This window comes from Cynara cardunculus (assembly GCF_001531365.2).
Source record: "Cynara cardunculus var. scolymus isolate 2C chromosome LG 10, CcrdV1, whole genome shotgun sequence".
Taxonomy (NCBI): Eukaryota; Viridiplantae; Streptophyta; class Magnoliopsida; order Asterales; family Asteraceae; genus Cynara; species Cynara cardunculus.
Window position 1 is genome coordinate 26,115,150 of NC_037537.1, and position 18,615 is coordinate 26,133,764.

The 18,615-nt window shown below is 35.8% G+C and overlaps 2 protein-coding genes across 8 annotated transcripts; one reads left to right on the top strand and one right to left on the bottom strand.

Annotated features, from left to right (window-relative positions):
* The first annotated feature begins 1,080 nt into the window (after positions 1-1,080).
* On the top strand, positions 1,081-9,744 carry LOC112519066 (E3 ubiquitin-protein ligase UPL4). Of its 7 annotated transcripts, XM_025127021.1 has the most exons (18): positions 1,081-1,260; positions 1,875-2,283; positions 2,431-2,510; positions 2,604-2,714; positions 2,852-2,968; positions 3,037-3,195; positions 3,304-3,465; positions 4,062-4,214; positions 4,299-4,420; positions 4,512-5,634; positions 5,835-7,061; positions 7,144-7,371; positions 7,465-7,569; positions 7,959-8,039; positions 8,129-8,197; positions 8,301-8,429; positions 8,557-8,640; positions 9,198-9,744. In XM_025127021.1, exons 1-18 carry the CDS (start codon positions 1,255-1,257, stop codon positions 9,294-9,296), a joined length of 4,464 nt encoding a protein of 1,487 aa, XP_024982789.1. In that variant the 5' UTR covers positions 1,081-1,254; the 3' UTR covers positions 9,297-9,744. The 7 variants fall into 7 exon arrangements, with proteins under 7 accessions (XP_024982789.1, XP_024982785.1, XP_024982787.1 ...); XM_025127017.1 differs by having other exon boundaries at positions 1,875-2,510; XM_025127019.1 differs by having other exon boundaries at positions 1,875-2,510; positions 9,214-9,744.
* Positions 9,745-11,061: 1,317 nt separating this feature from the next.
* On the bottom strand, positions 11,062-17,275 carry LOC112520527 (microtubule-associated protein 4-like). The gene is made up of 7 exons (XM_025128984.1): positions 17,127-17,275; positions 15,236-15,430; positions 14,864-15,136; positions 14,407-14,441; positions 14,129-14,279; positions 13,022-13,689; positions 11,062-11,965 (listed from the first exon to the last, which is right to left on the bottom strand). The coding sequence occupies exons 1-7, from the start codon at positions 17,257-17,259 to the stop codon at positions 11,180-11,182; spliced, it is 2,241 nt and encodes a 746-aa protein (XP_024984752.1). The 5' UTR covers positions 17,260-17,275; the 3' UTR covers positions 11,062-11,179.
* Between the last annotated feature and the right edge of the window lie 1,340 nt (positions 17,276-18,615).

Below are 18,615 nucleotides of genomic sequence, written 5' to 3' on the forward strand. Positions count from 1 at the left end.
AGTTTGTATGAAGTGTAAAGTTTGCTTTTGTATATATATATATATATATATATATATATATCACGTGATTTTGTACCTATTTTGGTTATTCTCGCATTTCCTTAAATATATATCATTCTCGCAGATGGTACGTGATGGTGTAATTTTCTAAATGTACGTATTAATGGAGACTCAAGAATCATATCAAATCTAAGAAATAAAATGACATCGGGTTGGGTTGTGTTCAAATAAAAATAACTCAATGATCAACCAAATATCTATAATTTAAAGGTTTTACAACTCGAATAGACATCGATTACTTTAGGTTGAATTATTTTACATTGGATTAGATTGGATTGATCGAGTTTTTAATACCTTTACATAAAAAACGATAAATTTTAAATAGTTAGTTGGATATTTTAGTATAAATTCTAAAAGAATCTTAATTTCAAAATCAAAATGTACGAGCCTACAAATAAACTTTTAGTTATTAGAAGAGTATTTGTATAATGTAGCGATATAAATCTCGATTTTAATGTTTCGTTTTTCTTTTGTCTCAGTTGATGTTATAATACGGTTTTTTGTAGTTTTAAGAAAACAATAATGCTTTTATTTTTAAATAAAATGTAAATATGAAGATATCACAAAAAATTAAAAAAAAAAATTGATATTAGTACGAAACTAAATATTTAAAATTTCTCGTAATTTTTTATAAAGATAACGATTATGTTAAGACTCAATGATTATTTTAATTATATTTTAAATTTTTTATATTTAAAACGAGATGTTTATTCTCTATTTGATCATGCTTATCTGCAATTAGTTACACGAATTCAAACATAAAGCTTTAATAAGTTATATTTACACACAATTTACTTGTAATCTTGAATTTTAAGTAATATACATCAATAAACAATCCTTCATATATTAAAATTAGTTTTTATCAAATATATAGTATAGATAATTTATACCATAAATACATTGAAGATATCAATATAAACTAGGGATAAATATGAAAAGGATTATTTTTAAATAAAAATTTATTAAGTGTTTTTATTTATCTACATATATAATTAGAATCCATCTGAAACATAAATACTCGAATATCATCATAATCATAATCATCAACATCATTCTCTTCCTCCTTTTTCTGAACTGTAAATTAGGGTAAAACCCTCTCTAAATTTCAACTATAAATCAGGGATTTCAATCTCCCCGAAGATCAATTGCTGCAACTCTTATCATTCATTAACAAACCACTACCAATTAACAAACATGAAGGTAATCAAACGCTATGATTTGATTTGATTTTTCTACACTTATCATGATTGATGATGTTCGTGTTACCAAGTTCCTTCATCGAAATTTTCAAAGCTGATATTTCTTCAAGTCTACGAATCACAATCATATTCGTGTATTGCTTTATGTATGCTGTGTCGGTTTAAGCATGACACGGATGATGATTTTTTTTAATTAGATAGGGGTTAGTTTTGTGATTATGATTCTTGTTTTTACTGATTCAATTTATCTCCTCCTCGTATTTGAGTTCTATTTCGTGGTTTGTATTATGCTGATTGATTATTTTTTGTTGATCATTGTAGTGATAGATTTTGATATTTTCTTACTCCATCTTGTTGTATAAGCAGTTTCTGGTACGCAACTGTGATTTGTTCTAGTTTTAGTGTGGTAAATTTTTATTCATGGTCAACAATCAGGAGATTTTAAGAAAATTTTGTTTCGTCAACTGTTGTCTATGATGATTTGGTTTCCGTAACGTGGTAAGAGTGACTATATGTGTATGTGGAAAATTGGTTATTGGTTATCGGCTGTGGTGTTATCATGATTTCGTTTGATAACTTATTAATGGTAATTAGGTTTTATGATTAATTTTGTAGAGTATGGGGAACCGGGGGCATAAAAGAACAGAAACAGTTGATGAATTGCCAGCCGATAAGAGGACTTGTAGTTCATTGGAGTTCAGACCCAGTTCATCAACGTCACCAGTTCAAACACCAACTACATCCGTAAACCAAACCCATGACCATGATATGGAAACATCTTCATCTGCTTCTGGCTCAGGCAGGACAGATGAAGATAAGGATTCAGCATATGGGTCTTGTGATTCTGATGAGATGGGTGATGCAGAGCATATACGAAACAGGCATGCAATACTCGATTACCAAAGGCAGCGGTTATCTGGTGATCAAGTGAAATTCAAGAGGGTATTATCAAATCTGAATGAAGAAATTGAGGAATCTGCTCAACAGGCTGCTCTCATGGAGCTTTGTGAAATATTATCTTTCTGTACAGACAGTTCTTTATCGAGTTTAATGGCGGATTCCTTGTCTCCTATTCTTATAAAGTTGGCTCGCCATGAAAGCAATCCCGAGATAATGCTTTTATCAATCAGGGCTCTAACTTATCTATGTGACATTTATCCTCGATCCGCAGGTTTTATTGTTCGACATGATGGAGTTACAGCACTCTGTCAGAGATTGCTGGCCATCGAGTACGTGGATGTTGCTGAACAGGTATTTCAAAAAATTCTCTTTACAAGGTCACTGATTGCATTTTTTGCTGATTTGATCAATTATGACACACATATTTCTCTGTTTTTGATGTAGTGTTTGCAAGCATTAGAGAAAATTTCACGCGAACAACCACTTGCTTGTTTAATGTCTGGTGCAATTATGGCTGTTCTTACATATATTGATTTCTTCTCAACTAGTCTCCAGGTAAGACTGTGGGGTTAAAATAACTGTGTCTTTGAAATCTTAGTTATTTAGTTAACCATTTGAAACAATTACTTTGCTCGTGGAAACATTATCTTTATTAATTTTGTTTTCCTTTCTTCTTCCTAAAATCAAATAAGCGGGTTGCTCTTTCCACTGTGGTGAACATATGTGAGAAGCTCCCATCTGAAGGCTCTTCACCTTTTATGGATGCAGTTCCAATATTGTGCAAACTTCTGCAGTACGAGGATAATCAGGTATAATTATAGTGTTTGTGTTCAGCACTTCTGCTAATGACTTCATTGACATATTTCTGTGCTTCCAGCTTGTTGAACATGTCGCTACTTGCCTAATTAAAATAGCAGCACGAGTACATCAATCCCCTGATATGCTGGATGAACTTTCTAAACATGGGTTGATTCATCAGGTTGCACATCTCATAGACCTGAACAGCCGGACAACTCTATGTCATTCTGTTCATACTGTATGTAGATCTTGTTCTTTTCTTATAACGTTTCTATCTCTCTTTTTCCTGAAATCCATTTCTAACTGCATCTTGGGCTGTATTGAACTCTGGCACACTTGTATGCAGGGTCTGATTGGGCTACTTGTTAAGCTTGCTTCTGGTTCTATGGTAGCTGTCAGGACACTTTTTGATCTTAATATAAGCAGCATTTTGAAGGATATATTGGCAACATATGGCCTTTCACATGGAATGTCTTCCCCTCGGACAGTTGATGGACATTGCAATCAGGTCAAGTAACATTCACTTAATTAGCTACCATTGACCCATTTACACTTGCCTCCTGCACACAACTTAGGATGGACTGAATATAATCAAATATTGTTCCTTCTATCCTTAACTAACCCCAGCCTGCATGTCCATGCACGTCTGCAGATGGTGGTCTTTTGTGGTAGTGATGCCTTATTTAAATATTGTAGATCATGCTAGGAAGGATATTATACCTAACCAAGTAATATTTAGTATTGTTGCTCTCATGACGAAAGATCGATGCACTTGACAGCTCGTAGACTTGAGACCATGAGTTGACTCTTGATCTTTTAGTAAAATACCTGTGCAAGTGATTGCAAATGTGAATAGAAGGAATCACTTTTGCAACTCTTATAGGTTGTTTAATATCAAATTTCAGTGACTCTTCCCCTTCACACACATGTTCAAAATGATGCACTTTTATATAGCTTAAAGGACCATGTTATGCTGGCAAGCTCCCTCATGATGCCTTACCCTTTTTGATGGGGAGTCTATTTATTGGGGCTTTTAAATACCACTTCAGCAAAGCTGTTAATATAAGCTATTTTGACAAATGACATATGTGAACTTCTACTCAGGTGCATGAAGTTCTGAAGTTGTTGATTCAGCTTCTGCCTGTTGTAGGCAGAAATCAAGAAGTTCAATTGGCCACAGAAAAAGCAGCTTTTTTGGTGAATCATCCTGATCTTGTGCAGAAGTTTGGGAATGATTTGTTACCTGTCTTGATCCAGGTTTGTTGTCAATCATGTTAGTGCTTTCTTGCTAACTTTGGCGTGACGTCCTTTTCATTTTCCCCTTTTCTCATCCCTGAACAGGTGGTTAATTCTGGTGTGGATTTATATGTTTGTTACGGATGTCTATCCGTTATCGACAAATTAGTTTATTACAGCAACTCTGATATGCTTCTCAGTTTACTGGAGAGCACCAACATTTCAAGGTGAAAGAATCTTGTAACTCAACTATGGCATTTAACTTCTAGGTTTATTGTTTCATGTGAGGCCGATAATCTCATGTTGGACATCTGGCAGGTTTTTGGCTGGAGTGTTCACTAGGAAGGACAGACATGTACTAATGCTAGCCCTTAATATTTCTGATACCATTCTGCAAAAGAATAGTGATGTTTTTGTGGGACCCTTTGTAAAGGAAGGGGTCCTTTTTGCCATTGATGCACTTACCGTCCAAGAAAAGGGTTCACAGTTTATGTTTTCAATGTTCAACGAAATTCATTTATCGAATAGTTCAAGTCAAAAAGTTGCTGCAAAAGATGCCATACGATGCTTATGCTATTCGTTTGATGCCAATCAGTCTTCATCAACTTCAGARTCATGGAATTGTAAGTTGGAGAAGGATTGTGTTAAGACTCTTGCGAAACACATAAGAACAAATTACTTCAACACAAATTCGTCCACCTCAGAGAATGGAATGACTGCTGTTCTTGAAGAGCTGAAATCTTTATCTGCTGAATTAACTTCTATGTTAGGGGCTGATAGTATGCTTGAAGAAGAGTATGATAGTGTATTGCATAGGATCATGTCACATCTTAGTGGAGAAGATGTGATTTCTACCTTTGAATTTGTTGAGAGTGGCATTGCTGAGTCATTATTTAAATACCTATCTAGTGGCGAATGTTTGAGAAAAGAGTCTGACAGTCATGGCACAAAAACTCAATCCTGCATTGCAGAGAGAAGACTGGAGGCGTTTTGGAGGCTTTTTTTGTCATCCACAGATCAGCCATTCAATAACTTCTCACTATCGGCATTTATTTCAAAATTACAAAGTGCTTTATCTTCTGTTGAAGATTTTCCTGTTATGTTGAACAATGTACCCAAGCACAGAAATTCATATACTACTGTTCCACATAGGCGTTGCACCACATACCCATGTCTGAAACTTCTGATTGTGAAGGGAGAGGGAGAGACGACTTTGAGTGACTACTCTGGAGATGTTCAGAATGTTGATCCATTTTCGGATTTTGATGCAATTGAGAGGTTCTTATGGCCTAAAGTTTGCTCCAACAATGATAAAGATATAAATTTGGTCATGAAAGTGTGTGATGAAAATGGCTCTAGTGCCCAATCATCGTCTGATACAAGTCGATACAATGTTGGACAGACTTCTGTTGAATCAACAAGCAGGATTGAAATTCAAGCTGTAAGTCCATCCTTTTGTGTTTGGTTTACTACTTGCACCAAATTTGTTATGTTTTGTAAATTCTTCTATAGATTACTAGATTTCTTCAATTAACTATCATTAGTAGAGTCCCGGTTCTGGAAGTTGACAAGTTTATGTTAGTTACTCTTTTTTTGTCATAAAGATAGTATACTTATATTGAGTTGGTGTTCTTGTTTCAGGACTCTGCAGAACATGACCAACATGCTACACAAAAAGATGGTATCATCAGCACAGAGCGTCCTCAATCCAGTGGAAATGATAGTCTTTCACCGCAACTATCGTTTTACCATGAAGGAAAGCAGATGGATCGGTCTTTGACTATATATCAGGCTATTCTTCAACAACAAAAAGCAGAATATGACAGTCTCACCCATGCATCATTGTGGAATCAAGTACACAGAGTAACATACAAAAGATCATCAAATTTTGGGAACAGTAGTTCCCCATATTTTGGCTGTCGCCCGTGTTGGTCATCTGCCTTGGACAAGCCTACATCATATGGGCAGTTCTCTCCGCTTCTTTCGCACATGCTTGTTCGTGAAATTGGTTCTGCTGTGGAAAAATCTACTCCGTGTCATGATATTTTGTTTTTGCTGAAAACTTTGGAATCTGTGAACATGTTCAGATTCCATCTTCTGTCTCGCCAAAGAATTTGTGCTTTTGCTGAAGGCAGAATCAGTGACTTGGATGGTGTAAAAGCAACAGTTTCGGGTATTCCAATGAATGAGTTTGTAAATAATAGGTTAACAGAAAAACTAGAGCAGCAGATGCGAGATCCTTTGGCCATCTCTACGGGTGGCATGCCGTCTTGGTGTACGCAATTAATGGCATCATGCCCTTTCTTGTTTAGCTTTGAGGCAAGATGCAAGTACTTCAAATTGGTGAGTAAGCATCAAGGTCAACGTCGGGTTTCATCTCAAAGTAATTTGGGAAGCCCAAGTGGGCTCCAAAATGATGCCCCTATGCCCCGGAGAAAATTTCTGGTTTATAGACATCAGATTCTGGAATCAGCTGCCAAAATGATGGACCTGCATGCCAATCAAAAAGTTGTTCTTGAAGTGGAATATGATGAGGAAGTTGGTACTGGTCTCGGTCCCACAATGGAGTTCTTTACACTAGTCAGTAACGAGTTTCAAAAGCCTGGCCTGGGGATGTGGCGAGGAGACAATTCGTCGCTTGCTTCAATGCAAAGCTTAGGAAACCAGGATTCTGTGATTGTTGCATCTCCATTTGGACTTTTCCCGAGCCCATGGTGTCCTTCCATCAGTGTTGCAAGTGGTATAGAGTTTTCAGAGGTGATCAGAAAATTTTTCCTTTTGGGCCAGGTGGTGGCGAAGGCTCTACACGATGGAAGGGTTTTGGATCTTCCCTTCTCCAAAGCTTTCTATAAACTATTCTTTGGACAGGTTTGCTTTCTTTTGGATATAATGCCAGTGTTGATTTCATGCACCTTCCTTTCTTAAACTCATGGAATTGGTCATCTTGCAGGAACTCACAGTGTATGACATCCAGTCATTTGACCCTGATTTAGGGAAGACACTTATCGAGTTTCAGGCTCTTGTTCAAAGGCGAAAATATTTAGAATCAGTTAGAGAAAATTCAACAGCTGAACTTGATTCTTGCTTCCGGGGTACAAAAATTGAGGATCTACACCTGGATTTTACTCTTCCTGGCTATCCTGATTACATCCTTGCTTCTGGGCCTAATAAAGAAATGGTTAGGCACCTTTTTGTTATTTCCATCTTTGTTGCTCGTTATCTATTAAGCTAAATGATCAATATTTTGTTTAATATAAATACCATTTGCCAGGTAAATGCAACTAATTTGGAGGAATATATTGATCTGGTAGTCGATGCTACAATAAATTCTGGAATTTCGAGACAAATGGATGCTTTTAAATCGGGGTTTGATCAGGTTTGTTCTGTTCCTATGATTTGATGCTTATATTGCATTGTATTTACCGCAAAAGGTAGCTTGCAAACATGGAACTCGAGAGAGTTGATATGTTTTGCATTTGATATTTCTTGCAATCATGCCGAGAGTGTATGAACACACCGTGTTGCAAAGAGCATTGATCCATTAGTTCAGGTGCTTGTGGTGTGCAAATGAAAATTAAGATACAATAATGGGTCATTCCTAAAAGGAATTTGTTGTAGTTTTGATTAGATGTTCTATTTACTAGAAAAATTGTGATATTTGATTGCTTCAATTGTAAAAATTGTGATAGCTTTACTTCTCTATTCATATGAAATTTCCTCATTCATCTGGGAGTATGCTATGCTGACATATTGGTGCTTATTTAGGTCTTCCAAATGAAGCATCTTCAGATATTCACTGATGAAGAGCTAGAGCGTCTTCTATGTGGAGAAAGTGAAACTTGGAATGTATGTTTTAATCAACTTAATTGGTCAATCTAAAATTATGATCTGCAGATTCTAACAACGGAGATGTGGTCATGGTTGTTCTTTTGCAGTCGAACCAACTTTCAGATCTCATCAAGTTTGATCATGGATATACTGCTAGCAGTCCTCCCATTATACATGTTAGTGTTACTTCGTCACTTTTATGTTTCCTTGAGTCTGTTTTGGTGTTTATTTCTTGTTTCAGTGTCGTAGAAACCCAATGATCATTTTAACAAAATGCAGCTTCTGGAGATCTTACAAGAAGTTGACTACGAGCAGCAAAGAGCTTTCTTGAAGTTTGTGACTGGTGCACCACGGCTTCCTCTTGGTGGTTTATCATCGCTCAACCCAAAACTCACAATCGTACGCAAGGTCCGTATAATAGTTTTCTTTCTTCAGAATTTCGTCATTCTCACAAAAGTTCTTTTCTTTCTTGGGAACGAGAATGTTTTTGAGTCTTGCTTCTCATATGGGTGTTTGCTCTTCTGTTTCTCTACAGCATTGTGATAAACTGGTGGATGCCGACCTCCCCAGTGTGATGACGTGTGCTAATTACCTGAAATTGCCTCCATACTCTACCAAGGTTAAATACCCATCCTTGCTTTGCTAATTTTGTTAAGAGATCTTTATTTATGGAGATTATCTTTTCTACATTTTGCTGTAAACAAAATTTAAAAAGCTACCCAAACTCTCGATGAATATGAATAATTGGGGTAGTAAAGCATGAGCCATTCATCTGTACATTATGCACATATCCATACAAGTAATTGAAGATGGTTTTTGGTCTCTATGCACATGTGCATGTTATGTACATGTACTGAAAAAATTTACTTAGAAATTACTTGTTACTAGGGTGTTTCTCAGTTTTTCACTTTTTTGCGTTTTTCCCTTGAACTTGACCCAGTGTCCTATAATCACCATAGATAAACCAAACTGAACAAACCCAATATATCGTACTCGAAAGTAGCATCTGGGCTTCGGGGGTGGGACGTATATAGACTTGACCTCTACCTTGAAGGGTTGAGCGGCAAATTAACTGAAACAATGGATGAGGTACTGATGGATGGTATATAATCATGGCACTGAGAATGTCCAGAAAATGGACTCTTATTAACCGTAACAATTTTAACAAGTTTTAAGTTGTGGGTTTTTGCAGGAAACAATGAAGGAGAAGCTTTTTTACGCGATAACAGAAGGACAAGGGGCGTTCCATCTCTCTTAGCTTGTGGTTCTTGCTGAAACAGGGGTATATAAGCTGTGAATATGTAATTATCAGGTTAGGCAGTGGTGGTACAGAGGATATGACACAGGCGGTGGTGGTGAGTGGTGACTGGTGGCGGCTGGTGGTGGTTCATGACAGTTGATTGTGTCGATGCCTGCTAGTTCTAAGACATAGGTGGTAGATGGTCCAATGCTTTGGAGGAAAAACTGTACAGAAAGAAGATGCATGGTTTCAAGTTTGACAAGCATCCCCTCTCTCCAATAGCTTCACTTTGTACAGTCGTTTTTATCGTTATTCCTTTATACGTTATGCTTGGTTTTTAATGACGGTTTCTAGCAAGTATTTTAACTTTCGAGACCATTTCATGCTTTTTACTTTGTTTGATTGCTTGCGTGATTGCGTTCGTGTCTTGTATATATATATGTTGCCAGTTAGTATGGTTGACGTTATCGTCGTTTAACCTTAGATATGAGAGGCCACTCGGGATTTTTCTTACCGTCATCTTCAGAGTTCCATAGAGTTGGTCGAGATGTGTGAAACTTAGTGATTTGTTTGTCAAATTGATAATGGGATGTATTTGGATTGTGGGATTCAAGGTCTTGACATTAATGATTCGAGCATATATCAAGTTAATCGAGCTTGAGCCTAGTAATTCTTGATGTCGAGTTGATATCCGACACAAAATAAAGATCGTTTAACCTACGAGTCGAGCTTTATAACACCAATATTTGACTTGGTCTATCCGGAAGCTCGTTTAAAAAATTTGAGCCAAGCAAAATGATTAGAATTTTTAGTTAATCAAATAGTATTTTTCTGAATAATTTAGTGATGAGTAAACTACAAATTTGGTCTTTGGGGTTTGTCAAAAATAACACTTCTCATCCTTATAGTTTTAAAAATAATAAGATGGCTATCGTAAATTACAAAAATATTCCGATTTGGTCCTTTTCTTTAACAACCGTCAGAAAATTCCATTAAGAAAGGGGCAATTTCATCATTTTATACACTTTTTGTTTTTTACCCAATTAAAGACTACAACGATAATCATACAAAATTGAGCATAGGAAGTCAGGTTAAGAAGTGGATTTATAATTGGTCTCGGGATGGGAAAGCACAGTATAGAGTTGTCTTTGATTAGGTAAAAGACAAAAAATATCAATAAAAGAATGAAAATATTTTTCATCTAACGAAACTTTTAGCAGTCATTAGAGTGGAACCAAATTCGTACTTTTTCTGCAAACCTTCTTGTAATTTTAAACTTACATGGACAAAAAGTGTTATTTTACACAAACTATGGGGACCAAATTTGTAGTTATCTATTTTATCACCTCTTAAATATGTCTGTGTACTAATCAAATGCAGATTTGAAAATTTAGTTATTTATTTTAAAGCTAAACACTTATTTTAACAAGTGCTTATCATCAATCCATTTTTAAGGCAAAAAATATCACCCCATAAGTTAAGTAGAGTAGTGATTTTTACCAATAAATGTTCACCCAGTAAACTTTTAGTAAACAGTCCCCTATTTTTGAGATATTTATTTAAACATAAATAAAAATAAGTACACTTATTTTAGAGGGTGTTTGGAATTACTTATAAAAAACAATTTAGGTACCAGTAATAAATACCTTTGAGTATTTGGATAAACAGCTTATACCGGTGTCAAACCGATAATAAAAAGTTTTTGAAGAAGCTAACTATTCTAACTTATAATAAATTGATAAGGATTTTTGTAAAAAAAACATAAGTTGTTTCAAATCCCTGACACCAAGTGTAAGAGTACAACATAAAATCATTAAAAATGTAAAAACACCATAACATCTGTTGCATATCACATACTTGCAAGCAATACCAAAATTACACAAAACAATCAGTTGGCTTACCTAAAATATATGTTTCCTCAAATAACTTCACTATTCTCCTTAAGCTGACTTTCCATAAATGGAAAGTTGACAGTTTTTTCAGTTACCTCCATACCAGTCTCATTGCCATCACAATTCTTATCAGCAAATGGAGTCCTTGATCCATCTGTTATCACTTTATCATCCTTAACAGCACCAACAAAACATCCGTTAGATCGAACGCCCGACTCACTTTTCACAATCTCCACAGTGTCGATTTTGCTCGATGTTCCGTTTCCCGAATGGGATTCTTCGTTCATATCAATTTTCTTGCAAATATTCAAACTTGACTCGTTTACATTACCTTCATCAGAAACAATCTTGATTTCGCCCTGATGGTCCGAAACATCAAAAGTGGTCTCCACGGTGTCGATTTTGCTCGATGTTTCGTTTCCCAAATGGGATATTTTGTTTGAGCCGTTATTCTTGCATATGTTCAAACTTGACTTGCTTTCGTTACCTTCACCAGAAACAATCTTGATTTCGCCCTTACAATCTGAAACATCAGAAGTTATTATGAGACCACTTTTGATGTTTCTCAAGGCACTGGAGGTTTTCGGTTTGGTGATTGGTTGTTCTTGAGAGGGTTTAGGAGTGGTTTTCTGGGGATTTGGTTTTAGGTTTGTATGAGCTGCTGCAGATGTTTTTGGTGGTAGAAGCTTTCCATATTTTACACCATTTGAGTTGGTTGGACTACAATTTGTGGCTCCGGTTTTAGACACACCGGTTGGCAACCTACATTGAGATCGTATAGTGCCATTTGGGGTTCGAACACCCGATTTTCCCTGCATAACGAAGATCGTCTCATTTAAAACCGTGCATGAGATTGTTCATGTCTCTCTAAATTGATAAAAAGATGGAACACACTAAAAAATTTGGTTTTATAGGACATCAAATATGTCTGAATGGGTGGCTTTATAGGACTCGTACCAAAAAAATTGTGCATAAATGTGTTGCAATAAGTTGATAGGACGATTTTGGAAATTGTTTAGGATAATTTTGAGATAAATCATCAAATTAGTCCTTTTATACATTATTTGAGGAAGTGTCCTACAAGAAGATGTCACTACAACAAAATTGATTTTACAGGACGCCTAAAATTAAGAAGCATTCTAAAAAATAATTTATAGGACTAAACCAAAAAAATGTCCTATCTAAAAGTGTTATAGGTTTATAGGACGCTTCTAGGCGTTTTACCTAGTTTTTTAGAATGCTTTTAAAATAAAGTGTCATATTAACTATTTTATACGACACTACTTGAAAAAGTATCCCATGAAAATTGGGTTTAAGGGAAACTTCTCAAAAGTGTCCTAATCGGACACGTTATTCTAAAAGTTCCTAATAAACTTGTTAAAACACCTAAAAGCATACTATAAATCTATTGTAACAGCGTTATAACGTTTTTAGATAGGACGCTTTATAGTTTGGCCCTATAAACCTAAGTTTTATATAGTGGTGCTTAGACAATCTAGGCGTCTTACAAAACCAATTTTGTTGTAGCATTGTGTTATAGGATGCTTATCAAAAGTGTCACATAAAAAAAGCTTACTACAAGAATGTTCTCAAAAAACCTTGCTAGGATGCTTAAATACGTACTAACATCCTATTATAACATCTTTATATAAGAAGCATAATTGTTTGGTCCTACAAATGGTAAGTCCAAAATAGTATAGAACAATCTCTTAGGTGAACGTGTCCTATGAACTTAGTCACATTTAAGCATCTTTGGCGTACTATAAAACTGATTTCGTTATAGTGACAAGTTCTTAGGTGAATACGATTTTTGATGGCCATATTCAGCAAATCTTTAAAAGACAAGAAAAGAATATTAGAAAACTAACCCCATCGAAGAACCCGATCTTAGGTGAAGGCATTCTAAGTCCAGTTGGTTGAACAGAAGGAGGTCTAGAAAGTGAACCAGATTGTGATGGAGGCACCGATCCTGGCTGAGTTCCATTATGATTTGAATTACGACCGGTGGGATGAATACTCAAAGCTGATACATCAAAGGCATCACCATCCAAAGATCTGTTAGAATCACCAGCATCTATCCTGGCCCTTGATACAGACTTCCGATTCGTAGTGGAGGTTGATGATGATGATTCTGAAGACCATTCACTTATGGAACTAGCAGGCGAAATACTTGAAGAAAGGTTAGATAACAACGAATGAGATGAAAGACGAGAAGGTGGTGCTTTACTCTTTATACTAATCCTTGAAGGTGTTTTCAGGACTGATACAGCTGCTGCAGGTTTGCCAGTTTTGGAATCAGTCTTTCTTCGTGAAAAAGTTGTTGAAGACTTTACATCATTTCCTGAAAAACTACCAGAACTGCCGCATGATGAAGATTGTCTTGAGGGCTCTTTCTTGACTGCAGCTGAAGAACTTAAGGAAGATGATGTGGAATTTGATGAAGGTTTTGGCACGCCCCTTCGAGGACCAATTAGTCCAGTTATCTTTGATCCTTGTGCTGTTCTTGTCTTTGCTGGTTGAGTCCCTTTCTGGATAACTGTTGCATCCAGGTGAAAGCAAATGAAAATCAGATTAGAAAGGAACTGTTTTTTTTTTCTGGTACGAAAACATGAAAGTTGTGTTCTCAAATTTGTGTCCTTCAAACAAAAGGGAAGAGATGGAAAGAAAACAATTTTTCATTTTCTTGAACCGAAAGAGAAAGGAAATAGAAGATGTCATTTTACAAATATACCCACCCTTTATATTTATTTTTCTCACTTCTCATGAGGGTATTTTTGTCATAAAAGATCACAAACTTCTTTCAAATTTCCTTTCCCTCTCTTTCTTCCCACATTTAGAAGGAAAGTTTTGAGAGGAAAAATAAATGGTATTTTCCCTCCTAAAAAATATAGAAAATAATGGTTTTTTTGTTTTCCCCTCTTTTCCCTCCCTTCCCTTTCTTTTCTTTCAAAATAAGAGTTTCGAGAATACAGTACCATGAGCTTGCTTCACAATATCTTGATCCTTTTTTGCAGGACTGGCACTTAAAGAAGCTCTTTTTGTTGTTAATGTTGAGGTGGATTTCACTCTGCTGATAATCTTTGGTTGTGGAATCAATGAAGTTTGATCTTTGATTCTTGCAGCCGGCTTCATTTGAGCATATATCAAATTGCACAAATAGAGGAAAATAAGAATAAGATCAATCATTCTACAATCATAAAAGAAAATTGACAACAGCTTTCAACCATACAACTCATGGAGCATAGTAGCATACCCGTTTTCCATTATCAAGATCCACCTTCTTTGATGCTGTAGAGAAAACAAAGTACATCATGAGCTACATTAATAGGTTGTGCATCTACATATAATTGTATCTTAAGGGCAGGTTCAAATGAGAATCGTAAATATTTTGAGAATCTGGAAACCATCTATCCTTGCTTTATTCATGATGAATAATATTCATGATTATTTAGGGTTATCCACCGTGATGAATACTATACATGAGCATATCATAGTAGAAGGATATGGTAATGATAAGATAGCATGTAACTGGTGGAAATAGTGCTTCTCATTGTGTATTAGAACCTAAGATGCTATCATTAGGTAGAGACGGGAGATAGATTTTCAACTTTCCAGAATTCTTTGATGTCAAGTAATCATGGTATACTAATTACTAAGAAATAGAAATAGGAAGATATCATAGCCATTTATTATATGGAAGGGAAACTCACCGTTGCTAGCTTTTGCTTGAGAATCTTTCTTTCCTGAGGGCACCTTGATACTTGAATCATTCAGGTTAGATGCTCTATTAGATTTCTGGATTGAAGCTCGAATGTCTTCAAATAGTTCAGCCTCAAGAGATTCAAGTGTCAAGTTATCACTTTCTAATGTTGAGATTGATTCCATTGATCTGTATACTTCCTCTTCAATTCCTGGTAACTGATGTTTTACACCCTTCTCACCTCCTTCAATCATAGTTGATAGCTCCTCTGCATCGAGAACGCCTGTGTATAACAACGAATTGCTTCTGATTTGCAACACTGATAGGAAAGAATTGGTGCCATAATAAATGAAATAAACATCAAGTTACAATTATAGCATACCATCACTAGTGAAAAAGGCACTGTCCCAGGCTAAACTTTTGCGTAAGTTGAACTTGGCATTCTTCCCTGTCTTTTCCGGTTCTGGTGTTTCAAGCAATTTAGGCATTTGTTCTATCTGCTCACTTTTGTGAGCCAAGTCCACTGCTTTATCAGCATCAAGTCCTAATTGCTCAAAGCTTGTCTCATTCCCAAGTCCTGGATGTTATGCAAATTAAAAATTAGGCCGTGTCACAAATATAAAGAACAGAAAGCCACATGGCTTTGGTAACCGTACAGGGAGCACAAATTTGCTCGACTGTAGTATAATAACCCTACAGAAAGCTACATCATACTGTATATTTATCATATATTTGCATAAGCTATATGAATGGTCAAGGTCTCATAAATAACAATGAAACAGTATGATATGCAAATCAGAATGGCATCACAAAGCGTCAAAGACTTGCAGTCACCCTTGCAGACTAGGAGGGATGCCTGCAGCATGGTCATTTGACCACTAGTGAGCAGGGAGAGAGAGCTTAATCTGAATCAATTAAAGGTTCTAACTAATACTATTACTGGTAATTATCATTATATCATTATCACATAAAGACGACCCTACCTACTTTAGTAGCATTATAAAAGTTTAATTAGCCTATAAAGTCTAAGACACTGTTAACCGCAATCTCAGCACAAAATTCATAAAGATGTGCTAGAAGAAAGTGCACAAACTAAACAAAAAATGGTCTAAAAATCCGTTAATAATGAAGCTGGATTGTTAATCACATATATGAACAACTTAAGAGCCAAGAGTCCATGCCAAGAAAATTAATTCCCATCAATAGGTCAGCATTTAGCCACACATGAGAATGTGTTCTCTTACTTAAGCATCACAGAGTGTAACTACACTGCTACAAAGAATTTATATCAAGATTCTTCCATAACTTGGAAACTACCAACAAAGTTAACCTGTGAAATAAATAAAGAAGGCACTAGAACCCATGAAAGCCTGGGTTTCATTGTTCTTACACCACAGACGCAAATTGTGCACTAATCATCCCATACCATTCACTTTAGCTGATGTTAAACAATAGAATGTCATTGGTCACAAAGTAAACAACAAGATAGAGATATAGAAAGTACTACCAACCAACACTAGTGATCGAATGGTTAACCAGCATTTGCCCCCCCCCCCCCTACTAACAAACACTTTTACCCAAGTGATATCTTTGAATGAGCACCAATATGATCAGTACAATTCTTATGTAGCAAATAGCCACAGGCCACTTAATAAAATTATGCTCATTGCTCAATTGAGCTAAACACCTATTCCTAACATCCATTACTTTGGATAATGTCCAGTCCAAAACGCCAAGCATTATATCACAAGCTCAAGTTAGTTTAAACAAAGGAATTTACTCCACCGGCAGTCTGGTGACTTACAGGGTTAGTCTTTTAGGATGATGTTTATTTAAGGATATCGCATTTTTTACGAGATGCAACCAATAATGACAAGGATATATGTAAGAAACAATGCCCTCCCTTATTCCTGATTTCCTACAAAAAAGTTTCATGTCAAATCTTACTTCTCCGGTAAAATCACTTTGTTGCAAATATTCTCCAGAATTACTTTGTTGGTACGTGGTAGTGTTTGTTATTAGGTTATCCTAGTTTTTTTTGGGGGGGAAACAGTTATAAGATCCATATTTGAAATTGAAACGAACTTGATGAAATCAAATAAAAATTACATTAAACATAATCAGAATTCAAGTTATTCTTCAGTCAAAAACAAAAAGAATTCGAATAAATCCTGATTTAATACGATTAAATCTGTTCCGCCCGCGCCCTAGAAACCAAACAAAGAAATCAAAGTTCAATCCTATGTAACGCTTAGAAAAATACAAGAAAAAACCTGAAGATCGATCGTCAGTAAGAGTGGAAGAAGACGAAACATCGATCACGAGGTTATCACTCTGAGATAAAGCGTCGTCGCCGGTGGCAACTGATCGTTTCGCTTCAAGATCCTTCCCAACACTCTCTTCCATTTCACAGGTGAAAACCCTTGTTTTGATCTGAATCTGTGAAGAAAACCAGTGTGTGTGTGTGTGTTTGTGTGTGTGTGTGTGAGAGAGAGAGAGAGAGAGAGAGAGAGAGAGAATGAGTGGAATGAATTTTTGAATTTACAATGGAAGGCGGTCTCGGCTGAAAATTAGAACGTTATTTGACGTTAAAAAGAGAGCTATGTTTCAAATAAAGTCCCTCATCTATATGTTAAGTTGCATTTTAGTCCACATATTATGTGTCATGCAATATCAGTCCCTAAATGAAAATCAATATAACGTTTTAGTCCCTTGATTACTTTATCATCGACCGAGCGTTGTGTCGTGGAACGTCGTATATATTTCTGCGGAGGAAAGAAGAATGGCTCGAAATACAATATGTTAAGATTGTTTATATGTTGATTGTAACTGATAATCTTATTTAATGTCGAGTTTTACGTTTTTAAGTCCGGTTAAATACTGAAACAAATTAGGTAATTTATTACAGATAAGGCTTAGTCGATGCATGAGACGGATTAAAAATGATGATCAAAAACCCATATTTAAGTTATAATCTTTTCCCTGATTTTGTTATGTAAATGTATTGATGTTAACTACAAGGGTGGTGTCTAATTGGTTTGAGCTTGACTCAAAAGGTCAAAAGTATCAGGATGTGTCAAGTTCAAATACAAGGAGGAATAAAAATCCCCTTGTGCCCACGGAGGTTCAAATGCGGTGACTCCAGGTTATCTTTAAAGCAGGTGGTCGTCATGGGATTAGTCGGCTTGCATAGCGGGTTGGATATTCAGGTTAATGAAAAAAAATGTGTTGATGTTGTCCAAGGCTATATATGAGAACCTGAAATGAGGGTTGGGTTCATGTAAAACAAGGTTGTTTTCATGAGACACACGAGACATGATTTTTACACTTGAAACTTCACAACAAAATTTTATGAAGATAAAAAAAGTCAAATATTCACAGCAAAAACAATGTGAAGGTTACCTTTACAGGTGTTTTGATGGGAAATTCCAAATATAAAAACCGTGTCTCACGAAAACAGTATTGTCTCACATGATCTCAAGTCCTTGAAACGATTCAAACAAAGACAACCTACTATTGTGAAGTGATTGTTTAAATATGAGCGTCAAACCTTGATTTGATTAAATTGGAGATGAAGGGTTCCAACCTCGTCAAAGCTAATGAGGAGCGTGTGAGTTTCATTTCTCGTATATAAATATTACATACTTGCTTGATTTTATAAAGAGTAAATTACATGAAAAAATAACGTATTTTAGCTTTATTCCTATTTTGAGTAGCGTACTTTCAAAACTTCCATTTTGGTACCTAAAATGTGAAGTTTTA